The sequence below is a fragment of the Cornus florida genome, unplaced genomic scaffold (genome assembly GCF_030987335.1).
Source record: "Cornus florida cultivar Cherokee Brave unplaced genomic scaffold, ASM3098733v1 CherokeeBrave_3.0.0_Hap2_Chr05, whole genome shotgun sequence".
Taxonomy (NCBI): Eukaryota; Viridiplantae; Streptophyta; class Magnoliopsida; order Cornales; family Cornaceae; genus Cornus; species Cornus florida.
In genome coordinates, this window is record NW_026775575.1 from 99,121,057 (window position 1) to 99,134,538 (window position 13,482).

General features: G+C 33.1%; 1 protein-coding gene and 1 non-coding gene across 4 annotated transcripts; one reads left to right on the forward strand and one right to left on the reverse strand.

The window, feature by feature from the left end:
• Positions 1 to 1,017: 1,017 nt before the first annotated feature.
• LOC132307910 (uncharacterized) lies at positions 1,018 to 13,027 on the reverse strand. 3 transcript variants are annotated; one of them, XM_059805789.1, is made up of 4 exons: positions 12,988 to 13,027; positions 12,833 to 12,890; positions 12,693 to 12,746; positions 1,018 to 2,089 (listed from the first exon to the last, which is right to left on the reverse strand). In XM_059805789.1, the coding sequence occupies exon 4, from the start codon at positions 1,962 to 1,964 to the stop codon at positions 1,308 to 1,310; it is 657 nt and encodes a 218-aa protein (XP_059661772.1). In that variant the 5' UTR covers positions 1,965 to 2,089; positions 12,693 to 12,746; positions 12,833 to 12,890; positions 12,988 to 13,027; the 3' UTR covers positions 1,018 to 1,307. The 3 variants fall into 3 exon arrangements, with proteins under 3 accessions (XP_059661772.1, XP_059661773.1, XP_059661771.1); XM_059805790.1 differs by lacking the exon at positions 12,988 to 13,027 and having other exon boundaries at positions 12,873 to 12,981; XM_059805788.1 differs by lacking the exon at positions 12,988 to 13,027 and having other exon boundaries at positions 12,833 to 12,980.
• TRNAW-CCA (transfer RNA tryptophan (anticodon CCA)) lies at positions 9,589 to 9,662 on the forward strand. Its single transcript has one exon. It is a non-coding gene; the product is annotated as a tRNA-Trp (tRNA).
• Positions 13,028 to 13,482: the final 455 nt, after the last annotated feature.

The window sequence follows — 13,482 nt, forward strand, 5'->3', positions numbered from 1 at the left end:
ATCTCTCCCTACAAGTCTCCAATGTCTATCGAAGTATTTCATTGGATCGAAATATTTAACTATTAATCGTATGACTTATGGACACAATTACTTATGTGAATCCGTTAAATGTTTGAGCAAACTATGTAGATTTTATTAATGATGCGGGTAATTCGTTGATGAAACAAACTGTATTTAAATAAGGAAGAATGCAGGTTTAACATGATCTTACCTTCTAAACAAATAAACGAAAAAAAATAAAAAGAAAGGTTAATTTCATGATCACCCTAATAAATATGGTAGCACTCTCTATTACATTTACCCTTTATGGGGTAATTGGCGTCTCGGAATTAACCACATTTTATGCCAAAATAATAAAAGGAAAAAGCACTATCAATGCTAGGTAAGAGTACTTCGCAGGAAATTACGAAAAACAAAAAGGCACATGGTTTTTTTATTCAAAATAAATAAAACAATTCACATCCACAAATCTTACAAAAAAAGACACAAAATAATTATATGCAATATTTTAAAGATAGCGTATTTTTCTTTGCTAGGATAGGTCTTCTTTAGAACATCGCAAGCAGATCTTACTAAAAAGAAAAAATAAAAATATGTTGACGATTGTCCTCAAAGAATAACCACAAAGAATAAATAACACTTGCCTCCAACTTTGTTAGAAATATTTATCTTCTTATAGCTCACTCATATGAGGTATTTATCGTCTTAAGCTGACTTGTCTCAAGATGTTTATTTTTTATAAAAGATATATATTTATTTTCTTATTTGTTGATGTATCATAATATCGATGATCTGAAATTTTTAAAAATAAAAATAAATAGACAAATGGAACATCGGAAAACCCCAAAGTATAACCATTATACTTGGGTCAAATTGATTTAAGTCATTTTCATACCGTGCAACTATGTTATGACACAAGGTTGGAGACATTTGTTGGTCTCCAAATGTGCCTTTATTTGTCACTTAAAATTGATCATAAAATCTGTGAAAACAAATAGAAGGATCAAAAAAAAAAAAAAAAAATAGAAATGAAAAGCTTGCTCTCAAAGTGGACATCAGGTTCATACATTAATCTCTGTTGGACCAACTCCGATACACTGTGATATCACGATAGCATCAATTCAAAATCTGATCCCATGAAAACAAAAGAAAATCTAATTGTTTCCAAGAGATGAGAGAGATGCCATGCCAGAACTTTTTAAGTACATAAGTGAGTGGATCAACAGATTGTCTTGAAAACATGGAAGAAAACTATTCAGAAATAAACTACTGATGCGAGGGAAAGAGAGGGCACCATACAAGTGCATCTAAAGAAGCCCGTCCATCAAAGACTTGCCGTCGAACCGCTGGGACACAGAAGACAAGCTTCTAATGCTAGTGTTCAGCTTCTCAACCTCTAGTGTCTCCACCGCCAATTGACATTCCTTTGCATCAATTTCGGATTCAAGATTCTGCAGTTGTTTTTTCATAAGCTCGATCTCTTCCACGCGCTTAGCCTTCAAATCCATGTGCATTGTCTGGATATCTGTTAATTTCATAGCCTCCACATTTGATTGCACCGCCAGTTTGATTTCATCAAGTCGCTCGCGTAGCCAATTCACATCCACCTTCATTGTTAGAGCATCTTCCACAGCACAACAATAGTCATGCAAGTGGGCGCTATCCAGTTCACTCAGCTCCATCCTTCGCAGTTCTTGAACAACCTTGCAAATTGCCTCCAGGACACAAGTCCGAATGTATCCGGACTTCAGTTTGCAATCTTTGACAATATCCCCATGCTTCTTGATTATTGCATGGAGAATTGGGACAAGACTCTGGTCCGCGAAAATAGTGCCTAATTTTGATGTTGTGCCACCATGGCTCTCACTTATGCCGTTTGGTTGATTCTTTCCATCTCTTTCACGGCCATTTTGAGCTTCATGCAATGGCGGACTGTTGGTCGTTTCCTGGATTTTTCTCTTCATGGTAGGGCTATCTTGTTTACTTCGGAGAATGACGGGCCATATCTTTACACGAATTGCTTCCCCACCCCAGGTTAATGATTCCCCTGAACCTTGAGGTTCCTTTCCTATTCTATTTTCACCTTGATCTGGAATAAGAAAATTTTATAGTAATTCAAAGAATAAACAAAACTAGAATCATTTAGAGTGAAAGTGCAAAAAGTTACCAACTATTTAAACACACAATAAAAATGGCCCAGACAAAATTTTGTAGACAGAAAGTGTCAAAGTCTAACACATCTCTTAGCAAAACACCATGCACTCAAAAACAAAACCCCCAAATAATTTTAACAAATTGCTTTTGTTGAAGCATGACTTCTCCATTAAATTTAAATGACACCTCAAAAAACAAGTAATATATACCGAGTAAAATCCTAGATCACTAGTGTTAATAAACCTGAACAGGACAAGTCAAAGGACCAAATGACAACATGACCCCAAGAGAAAATGTACATCACTCCTAACTTATTATGCTGCATCAGTATAACATTAGAAGAAACATTAGTTAACACTTAATAGTCATGGCTGATTAGAAACTCTTTTTATTTTTTTTTTGGACGTAACTACATTTAATGAAGAATAATGCTAAGTCTAACAGTATTAAAATAAGCTGGTTAATTTCACGGTCAGCCTAATAATTATAAATTTATAATTGATGCAAGCGTCAACCAAATGGTGCATGATATACATGGCTGGAGACAAATATTTGTCGTCCTCAAAAGTGCCTTTTTTTGTCATTTAAAATCGAGCATAAAGTCTGTAAAAAATAAATAAAAGAATTGTGGCAGTCATATAACAAATACTATTCTAAAATCAGGTAACGAACACAAGGTAAGCAACACAAAAGAAAAATTATCAATAAATACATGCATGTAGATCCCCACTAATTTCATAGTTTCTTTTGCTTCGGTATAATCCAACATAGATTTTTTTTTTTTTTTTTTTCCTTTCTAAAAAGTGTTTTCCATGCATGTACACTAAAATTCAAAAGTTCAGCCAATCATCTCCTTACATCTTACATAATAAAATAGAATCATATTAAAACATAACCAATTTGAGATTGACTGGTTGATACTTTTCTTTTTCTATTTTATTTATGTTAAAAACTGATTCACAATTCTATAAAATTCTAGAATAGAAAACTTAACATATTATCTATGGACTAGTAAAATATAGAAAGATTTTTTTATAATGTAAAAAATGTGCACAAATATCTCAAATATCAGATATTAAAAAATTGTAATTATAGAATAATTTTTTTAAATAATAATAATAATAATAAGGTAGAAATGGACTCTAAATCCTTTGAGCGGTTGCTGATGGAGACCAAGCTATTCCAGCCTCAGAAAGTCCTGCTACATGGAAAACAAACAAGTGTTCCAAGCAATAAAAATAATTTTGTTTCATAAATGTTATGCTCTCCTCCTGCCATTTATATTTTCTAAATTATCATCTACCTTTTCTATCCTCTAAACCATTCCATCACCACTCAAAGTACATGGCCATTTATTTCAGCCACAACAGGGTGGGCGACCTCTGTGTGTGGTTGGGACATGCAGACGGTGAAAGATAAAATATATGTGGTTATTCCTCTTCATGGTGATGTATATTAGCCAGTAGAAGGATCAACCGATGACAGACCCTTGCAAGACCTATCCGTACAAGATTTAGGCGATCTTTGGTGGGATTGGATTAGTAATTTGACATAGAGTGTAGGGAAGGAAAAGTGAAAACATGCAAGTGGTTTTCTCTTCGATATTTGATTGAAACAACCACTAAAACACACACTAATACAAAATGTTAAGAATTGAATTTGTTCTTATCAGAAAACTAATGAAACTAAATTGGTTTGTTGTATAAAGTTTGGGTAAGGGTTAGCCATAAATTAGAAAAATTCATAAAGGAAGACAGAATGAATAAAGGAAAATTATTACAATAAACAAATTGTTACGTTTCCACATCAAAGTGAAATATAGTACTTAGTTCTTTTTTCTTTCATTTAATGCCTATTGGTGTTCCAAAAGTACCTTTTCGAAGTCCTGGAGAGGAAGACGCATCTTGGGTTGACGTATAGCGCGACTTGCCAGATATATTGGGCCATATGGAATTTCCCCGTTCTCTCCCCCGATCGAGATATCCTCTGTTTCGCCCAAGAAAGATTAATTGAATCATCAAAAAGTTGGAGCGTGAAGTGTATTTTTGAGGGATTCAGATTACTATTATCAATTAGAATAATTTATGGTTGTATTGGTTGGACCAATAAAATGAAATATCCAGGCTCCGTTTAGAAAAAACCCAATTGGTAATATATCTATGATTACTACTTGGATCATAAAGGATTCCTATTTAGAAAGAGAAGTGATCTCAAACTCTTAATCAATCGAGAAATGATATATAGAGAAATACATAAAATGTTTGGCGGAAAGCATGAAATGAATTGAAAAAAAAGGGGAGTCATAGCAAAAAGAAGTGGTAGTGGGAACATTTGTCCTGTATGTACAAATAGAAATCGGGCGGATCTTTACCCGAAGTAGCTCATAAACCTAAAAAGATTGAAGAGGCCCATTCAGGAACAAGAAAATGACATCGTGATTTGGATTGGATTTCGATGAAATAATACATCAATGAGAAGTTAATTCGGTAAGTTTAGTGAATTCTTTTTTATATTATAAGGAAAGGAACAAAAACCCATCTTTATCGAAAAATAAAAGAAAAAGAAGCCCTTTCGGGAGAAGTGAAAAAGAACCCGCTATGAAAAAAGAAAAAGGACCGGAATCTACACATTGATTCGTTTTTTTCGCAATTTTTTTGAACCGTATGCGTCAAAAGGTGCATGTACGGTTCCTAAGGGATACACTTTTGCCCTACTCAACCGACTTTATCGAGAAAGATTACTTTTTTTAGGCCAAGAGGTTGATAGCGAGATCTCGAATCAACTTATTGGTCTTATGGTATATCTCAGTATCGAGGATGATACCAAAGATCTGTATTTGTTTATAAACTCTCCTGGCGGATGGGTAATACCCGGAATAGCTATTTTTGATACTATGCAATTTGTGCAACCAGATGTACATACAATATGCATGGGAATGGCTGCTTCAATGGGATCTTTTATCCTGGTCGGGGGAGAAATTACCAAACGTCTAGCATTCCCTCACGCTTGGCGCCAATGAGGTTTGTTTTTATTTGAGAGAAAAAAGAAGACTATGCCTTCGCCATATGAAAATTGAATATTAAGTAATAATAGCATGGCACTTCGAATTGATATGAGAAAATTTTTCTATTATTTTTTCAAAACATTAGATTATGTATCGAGAGAGTAGTATGAGATAAAGAGTATTTCTGATTTTATCTTATCTATCGGGAGTCCAGTTCAGCGTCACAAACTTTTTTGTTTTCACACCGGAAGGCTCTTAACAATACTTATGTTATGAAAGAGTGCGAAAATCAAAAAAAGAAGAGTCTTTTTTCCTTATTTTATTTGATCAGATCAAAAAGAAACTTTGGGATTGCTGAATCACAGACAAATCACAGACAAATCAAAGACAAAATAATAATAATAAATATATAAAGCAACGGAACCATCATAGTATTTTTTAACTTCTCCGAAAAAAAGGGTGGTAATTTGATCATTTACCGATCTAGATCTGATAGATCCGATTTTTTTATCTTTTTTCGATGGAGGGTAAGGGTCAATTCTATATTGTAAAGCCGTATGCAATGCGCAAAAGATGCCCGTACAGTTGTTCAATTCTATCTTCTTCTTTTTTTCTTGTTATTCTTTATCTTTCTTTCTTTTCTCTGCGAGATAGAAGAACCTTTTATTATGTTATATCATCAGGGTAATGATCCATCAACCTGCGAGTGCTTATTATGAGGCACAAACGGGAGAATTTATCCTGGAAGCAGAAGAACTGCTGAAACTGCGCGAAACCCTCACAAGGGTTTATGTACAAAGAACGGGCAAACCCTTATGGGTTGTATCTGAAGACATGGAGAGGGATGTTTTTATGTCAGCAACAGAAGCCCAAGCTTATGGAATCGTTGATCTTGTAGCGGTTGAATGAAAATAGCACAGATTTCACACAAATCCACGATTTAAGATTTGATTTTCTTGCCGGGTTTAATATTCTATTCAAAAGAAGTAATTCATAATCATCCGGTTAGGATCGATCTAAACCAGCCCATTATGTATATGATTCAACATGCCAACCATTAAACAACTTATTAGAAATACAAGACAGCCAATCAGAAATGTCACAAAATCCCCCGCTCTTCGGGGATGCCCTCAGCGTCGAGGAACATGTACTAGGGTGTATGTGCGACTCGTTCAGATCATGGGCTGGGACAAAGGAAAGAAAACCAATTTTCCAGTAACAACGATCAGTACCGATGAATAGGATAGACTGGAAGAACTCCATTCGCTATCTAAAAATAAAAAATCTATCGTATCCCTCTATTGTGTATGAAATTTATGGTTTCCGTTGGTGCAAATCCAATCACCTCTATTTTAAATGAAAAGCAATTCCCCATTGGTAACAAATGGTTATTCATTAAGCGGGGAAAATCCTATTTAAAATTTTAAAAACAGAAAGATTAGGTTCCCACTCTTGCAAGAACGGACTCACAGGGTCAGCTACCCCGCTAACTTTTATAATTAAATACCGTTACTGTATAGGTAGATCTCATTGTGAAAGACCTAGTACTGGATAATTCATGGGTAGAGCCAAAGAGTGTGAACTGTACAAGTTACCAATAACATTGATTAAATCAAGTAAGGGGCTCCGGTGTATAGAGAAGGCCTCACCGTTTAAGAAGTAACCATAGAAACGATGGAACCCACTATTTCTTTATCCATTTATATTTACTACTTTATTTATTTACTATATTTTTGATACCTAGGAGAATACAATTGATTATTTCTAGGTGAAATGCCTAGAAAAAATCGTGGTCGGGAAGGTTATAGTAGCCAAAGCCATTGGAATTTTTATTTTATACATTGGAAAAATCCGTTTTGTTATTAATAGGCTAGGAAGGGGGAAAAGAATAACTGAAAGAAAGGAAATCAATTAGTTATTCGTCAAAGTTTCAATTATTCAATGACCAGAATTAAGCGAGGATATATAGCTCGGAGACGTAGAACAAAAATTCGTTTATTTGCATCAAGCTTTCGGGGGGCTCATTCAAGACTTACTCGAACTATTACTCAATAGAAAATAAAAGCTTTGGTTTCGGCTAATAGGGATAGAGATAGGCAAAAGAGAAATTTTCGTCGTTTGTGGATCACTCGGATAAACGCAGGAATTCGTGAAGGGGGGGTCTCTTATAGTTATAGTAGATTAATACACGATCTGTACAAGAGACAGGTGCTTCTTAATCGTAAAATACTTGCACAAGTCGCTATATTAAATAGGAATTGTCTTTATATGATTTCCAATGAGATCATAAAATAAGTAGATTGGGCGGAATTCACCGGAATAGTTTAAACAGAGTTCCCCGGAGAATGAACTCTGGGAGGTAGAGTAGAAATGAATATGATAAAATATGATAAAGTAGTCAAAATGAATGAACACGTTCAATAAAAAAAAGATTTATTCTTTTTTCCCGATTCTTTTTTTTCTTACGACACGACAATCAAATCTGGATTCGCATATTTTTCGAACAAAACATCAATCCGCTTTTGAGGTTCGGATTGGAATTGAATTTGAACTCAATTGAAGAAAGAGTAAGCCTATTTATTTTTGGTTTTAAGACCGGTAGTTCTAGCGGTCGACTCGGTTCTTTCAAATTGTTTCTCATTATTAAGAAAAGGTAACGAAGATAAAATACGAGCTTGTTTTATAGCAATAGTAATTAATCGTTGTTGTTTCAAGGTTAATCTATTCACTCGTCTAGATAATATTTTTCCTTGTTCACTAATAAATCGACTAATTAAACTCATGTTTCTATAATCAATTCGATCCCCCGATTGGATCGGGGGCAAACGCCTACGAAAAGATCGCTTGGATTTAAGAAAAGGTCGCTTGGATTTATCCATGGTTTGTTTAGTTTATTCCTTATCCCGAATATCCTATTTCGGTCGGATCTAAAATGAATTAGAATTAAGAAATAGGATTTGGTTTGTTTATATTTCAATATGTTATGTATATATAATATATAATGTCATTTTTCCCCTTCCTTTGAAGAGTGACACACAGATGCTCGGTTCGATTTATTTCTTTATCTCCCCATGAATCGTATGTTTGTGACAATAGGGACAGAATTTTCGCAATTCCAATCGATTAGGTGTATTGTGTCGATTCTTTTGAGTAATATATCTGGAAATGCCCGTTGATGCCTTATTAACATTAACGCCGTTTCGGACACAACTGGTACATTCCAAAATTACCGTTACTCGGACATCTTTACCCTTGGCCATGAACCTCCCTTTGGATTTTTTATTTAATCAACCCTTCTGTTTTCGGTCCGAAACGAAGAAGAAGAAAGAAAAAAAATAAAAGTTACTAACTAGAAATCAAATAATGAAAGATTTCGCAGCAATCAATAAAGTAATAATAAGTAATACAATGATTTCTAAATTATATTTCGAATCACAGTACAAGTACAGTATTTCATTTAAGTATCTTGGATAATACTCTTGTCCTAGTCCCGCATTTTTCGTTCTACCTCTATTATTAATTTAATTCGAACTTGAACCCGAGTGTCGCACATGTTGAATCCAATTTTCTTTTTTCTCTTTCCTCCCTTATTCTAAAAAAAGGGAAAAAAGAGAAAAGAGGGGTTAGTCACAGATATTTGATTGTATCTCTAATTGTCGTCATTCTTTCCCATGTCAATAACTAGAATGAAAAAAAGGGGAATGTCAACGCATCCGGGAAAAAACGATTAATCTCTATCAATAGGCCTGCTAAAGCCCCAAACCATAGAGTACTTAATACCGGCGCCACGGAGAGATATGTTTTTAGATCTCGCATTGAAAACCCTCCTTCTTTATTTTATTGTAATACATAATGGTAATACATATATGATCAGATACATATGTAGTTAAGGACCACTTGTAGTTGTACACGGAATCCCTAATTTAAATTGAAATGTACAATGATCCTGTAGATAATATTTTCCCTTTTTAAAAAACTAAAACCGAAAAAAAATATGTCCCTTTCTTCTTGAGCATTCCCGAAAAATATTAATTTATTTTTACATTTACGGTGGGTTCCATATTTCATATGTATATAAGTCTTTTACTTTTACTATTATTATATGTTATATGAAACCAAGGAGGAAATAGAGATAACGATGTGGAAAACAAGACAGGAATTCTCTACAATGACACTGTAGACCAATTGAAGGGATGTGGCGCAGCTTGGTAGCGCGTTTGTTTTGGGTACAAAATGTCACGGGTTCAAATCCTATCATCCCTACCTATTACTTCTACTTTGAGCAGTAACGAAGGATCAATTGAGATCAATTCAAATTGGACATACATAATCTTTCATTTTTATGATACTATATAGTATATGCATACAAAATATATTGGGGTTACAAAAATCATCTTTTTATTTATAGTCTTATCTATTCTGATACGAACGCGCTCTTAGTTCAGTTCGGTAGAACGTGGGTCTCCAAAACCCGATGTCGTAGGTTCAAATCCTACAGAGCGTGATTCCATTTTTGTTAGATCGAATTAGACTGAAATAGCTTCACTAATTTGAACAGCAATCTAAATTTGACCTCCTGTCGATTAAAGAAAGGAGGAGGTCAATCAAAAAAAATAGATTTTACTTTATCAAAGATCCAACTGATCACCACGTCTGTATTGTAAATATGCAGTTACAAATAATCCAGCCAAAGTAATAGGAATTAGACCTAACACGATTCCAAATAGAAAAACTTCAATCATTTCAATTTGTTTGAAAGGAAAAAAAAAGAGGTAATATCTATTCCTAAATATTAATCCGAATTGCCCTGAATCTCAATAACCAAGAATTGACAATTGACGTGGTAAGTAACTATAGAATACTATGAATTGTTCATTGAATTAATTTCAAATAAGTCGTATCTTGCTCAGACCAATAAATAGAGCCGAGGTTATAGTTAAAGCCGCTAGTAGAAAACCGAAATAACTAGTTATAGTAGGCATAAAAGAGCTAAATGAAATATGTTCTTTTTATACATATGTTTATAAAGCATTTACCTAAGTTTCCGTTTTTGCAAGATAAGAGGATAAGCAAAAAGTTCAATTGAAAACTTTTGATTCATCATCTGTGACATCTACCCATACCGTGATTCCAACCAACGGATTCGTTGAACAACTCTTGGGTAAACTATTAATAATAAGAACCGTGTCGTGGAACTTCATTCAAAAATGAAACTCTTTTTGAATCACTATGGAATAAAATTGGAAAATCATTTCTATTTTGATCATTTTTTTTTTTTTCGTTTTTGAATTGTATTGAATCTATTTTCAATTTTAGAATGAACCGCAATCTTTGAAATTCATTTATGAGTAAACGAGATAGTATAAATTAATTTCTTAGTAAATATACAAAATTATTAATAATTAAATAATTACATATTTGGAATTAATGTCCTAGGAAACGAGGTAGTATACAAAATTACTGATAATAAAGCCCATTACAAGAGCTAGCATACAAAATTATTGATAATAAAACCAATTACATACCAAGGTTTCTCTGTTTTCGACCAGAACCGGGTGGCCGACCTTTACAACGTTTGTGAATGGGCCGTGATGGATCAAACATTTGCGGCTTATTTCTTTTTCTGGTTAGGCGTTTGCCATTATTGGGAGGGTCAACAGACCAATATTGAGAAGATTTGGAAGATAATGATCTATCCACTTTTGATAAAGGTTTAAACCCCGGTGGCACAGAACTTAATTCGTGTTTAGACATAGATAGATTATATATATATTAGAACAGGAAGAGAAACCTAATGGAAGATGAATTTTTTTGATGTGTATATAAGACCAGAGATTGGTGAGAGGAGTGAATAGAAAAGTGCACATGTGATCAAGACGTGCAAATCGAGGGTGAAGTGCTCGTTTTCTGCTCTATATTTGATTGACGCATTAAACCACTTGTAAAACATGCAGAAGAGATCAGTGAAAGGAAGAGTGAACGAGTAAGTTTTAATGTGATCGCTCAAACAGACGTGGAAATGGAATAGAGCGTTGATTTTCTGAACAACAATCCACCTGAAAAGCATGCAGCGATATGGCATTTTTTGGAATTAAGTATGAGTACTGATGTAAAAGTTTCTTATTTTTACCATAAACCATTCATTTGTTTCGATTTAAGATCTGAAGTAACTAGTTTTTATCAACTGTTGTGATATATATAAATGGAATGGAACGTTGATTTTCTGAACAACAATCCACCTGTAAAGCATGCAGCTATATAGCATTTTTTGGAATTAAGTATGAGTACTGCTGTAACAGTTTCTTCTTTTTACCATAAACCATTCATTTGTTTCGATTTAAGATGTGAAGTAACTAGTTACTTTATCAACTGGTGATACACACGTAACACACTAAGTATGGTATTAAAAGTACAAATAGTTTTTAAGTATATTATTTATAATGTATCTTTAATAAAAAAATAAAATAAAACTCTATTCTCTTTCTAACTCTTTCACAAATCCTATATTATTAAAATTATCTTTTTATTTATAATGTATTTTTAATAATATAAATTTATCCCTCTTTAATTATATTCTCTTTTTAACTCTTTCCTAAATATATATTTATCTTCTTCTACTTCTTTTTCTTTTTTTATTTTTTATTTTTTTGTTATCTTTCTAACTCTTACCAGTATAATCATAAGTTTTTCAATACAAATAGTATATATATTATTAAAGTATAAATAGTTTCCGATCATTTTTTATTTTATAATGTGTTTTAATTTTTTATAACATTATTTATTTTAATAAATACATAAAAATAATTTTGTCACTAGTAAACTATACCAATAAAATTCTAAACCCTACTAGCTACTCCTAATAATTCTATATACAAAATTATTTTTATATTTAGGCTCCGTTTAAAAAAATATCACAAGTGCCGTATTAGCTGAGTGATTGAATTGCTTGCTAGGAATTCTCGTATTCGAACCTTACACCCTCTCCCCTCCAACAATAAACCACTAACCCCTAACATCAGTAGTCAAACCTAAACTCTCACACAAATCAGAGGAGTGGCTCTATCAATTGGGCTACCCAGCTTATAATGGTTCATGGAATGACTTAATTGATTGGGTTTCAGTGGACTGGAAAAGGAACCAACTCTCATCGTCAATTTGCAAGTTAGCCCTTACTGTTCTTGTTTATAACAGTAATAGAAGAAGTTTCCGAAATTCTTCGCTCTTTGCTAATTCTGTGCTACACCGAAAGGTCTGTTAGAATTGGGGATCCCATGTCTGTTCACGTAATCCAGGTACCCTTGCCAAAGATCAAGAAATTACTAATCCTGATAATGTGATTTCAACTTCTAAATGGATAATTTTAAAATCTAATAATTACTCATCAACATTAAAACAGAATCTTAAACTTTGAATAGATCATCAAAATTAATTGAAATTCCATATTGAATATTTTAAAATGGCCCTAAATCAAAGAAGAAATGCCAAAAAAAACTCCCACATTTAATCATATCAAAATTGTCAAAGAAGAACTCACCTTTTAAGAATCAAGTTTTCCCGTATCATCAATGGAGTGCTTCACTTTCACAGCCTGATAAGAAAAGGAGAGACAAATTCGTAAATATGAAGAAAATCAGAGACTAGTGACGACTGACAATTCATGAGATGAGGACGCACATAAGGACTGTTTGTTTGTCTATCCAAAAATGAAGCCCACCAGAGAAAGTTCAGAGATCTGCATGCAAAGCAAACACAGGGACTCTGGTTGTTAATAATTCAAGAACCCAGTCGGCCGCTATCAAGAAGAAGACAAGTCTAAATTTCATTTATACCTGTATATGTTTATGTAAACTAAATTTCTGTTGATATTTTGTTTACGATTATAGTATATATGGAAATTAAAGGAAAAAATATACGTGGGTATGTGTAAATGATGATACCGTGTAAAAGTGTTTTACAGTATACTGGAATCCGACATGTATCGAGCTTACCTAGTGAGCAATCGTAAATTATTTTTAATTTTTGTGCATAAATCCAAAATGCATCAATACACATCTTTTTACTACATAAATACCATAAGCATAATTTTTAATACGAGTAATTTTTACTGAATTTTTAAAAAATACTAATTTATTTATAATTTTTGAGTTGGGATACTAACTATATTTTTAGTACATTAACAAATTAGTCATTAAATAAATGAACATTTATGCCATATATAACATGCGAGGAGAGAATAAATGTGTATATCTATATAAGTTTAGTCAATTTGACAAATAAAAAAAAAAAAAATGAAGCATACATATAATAATGGACACAATTCAAAA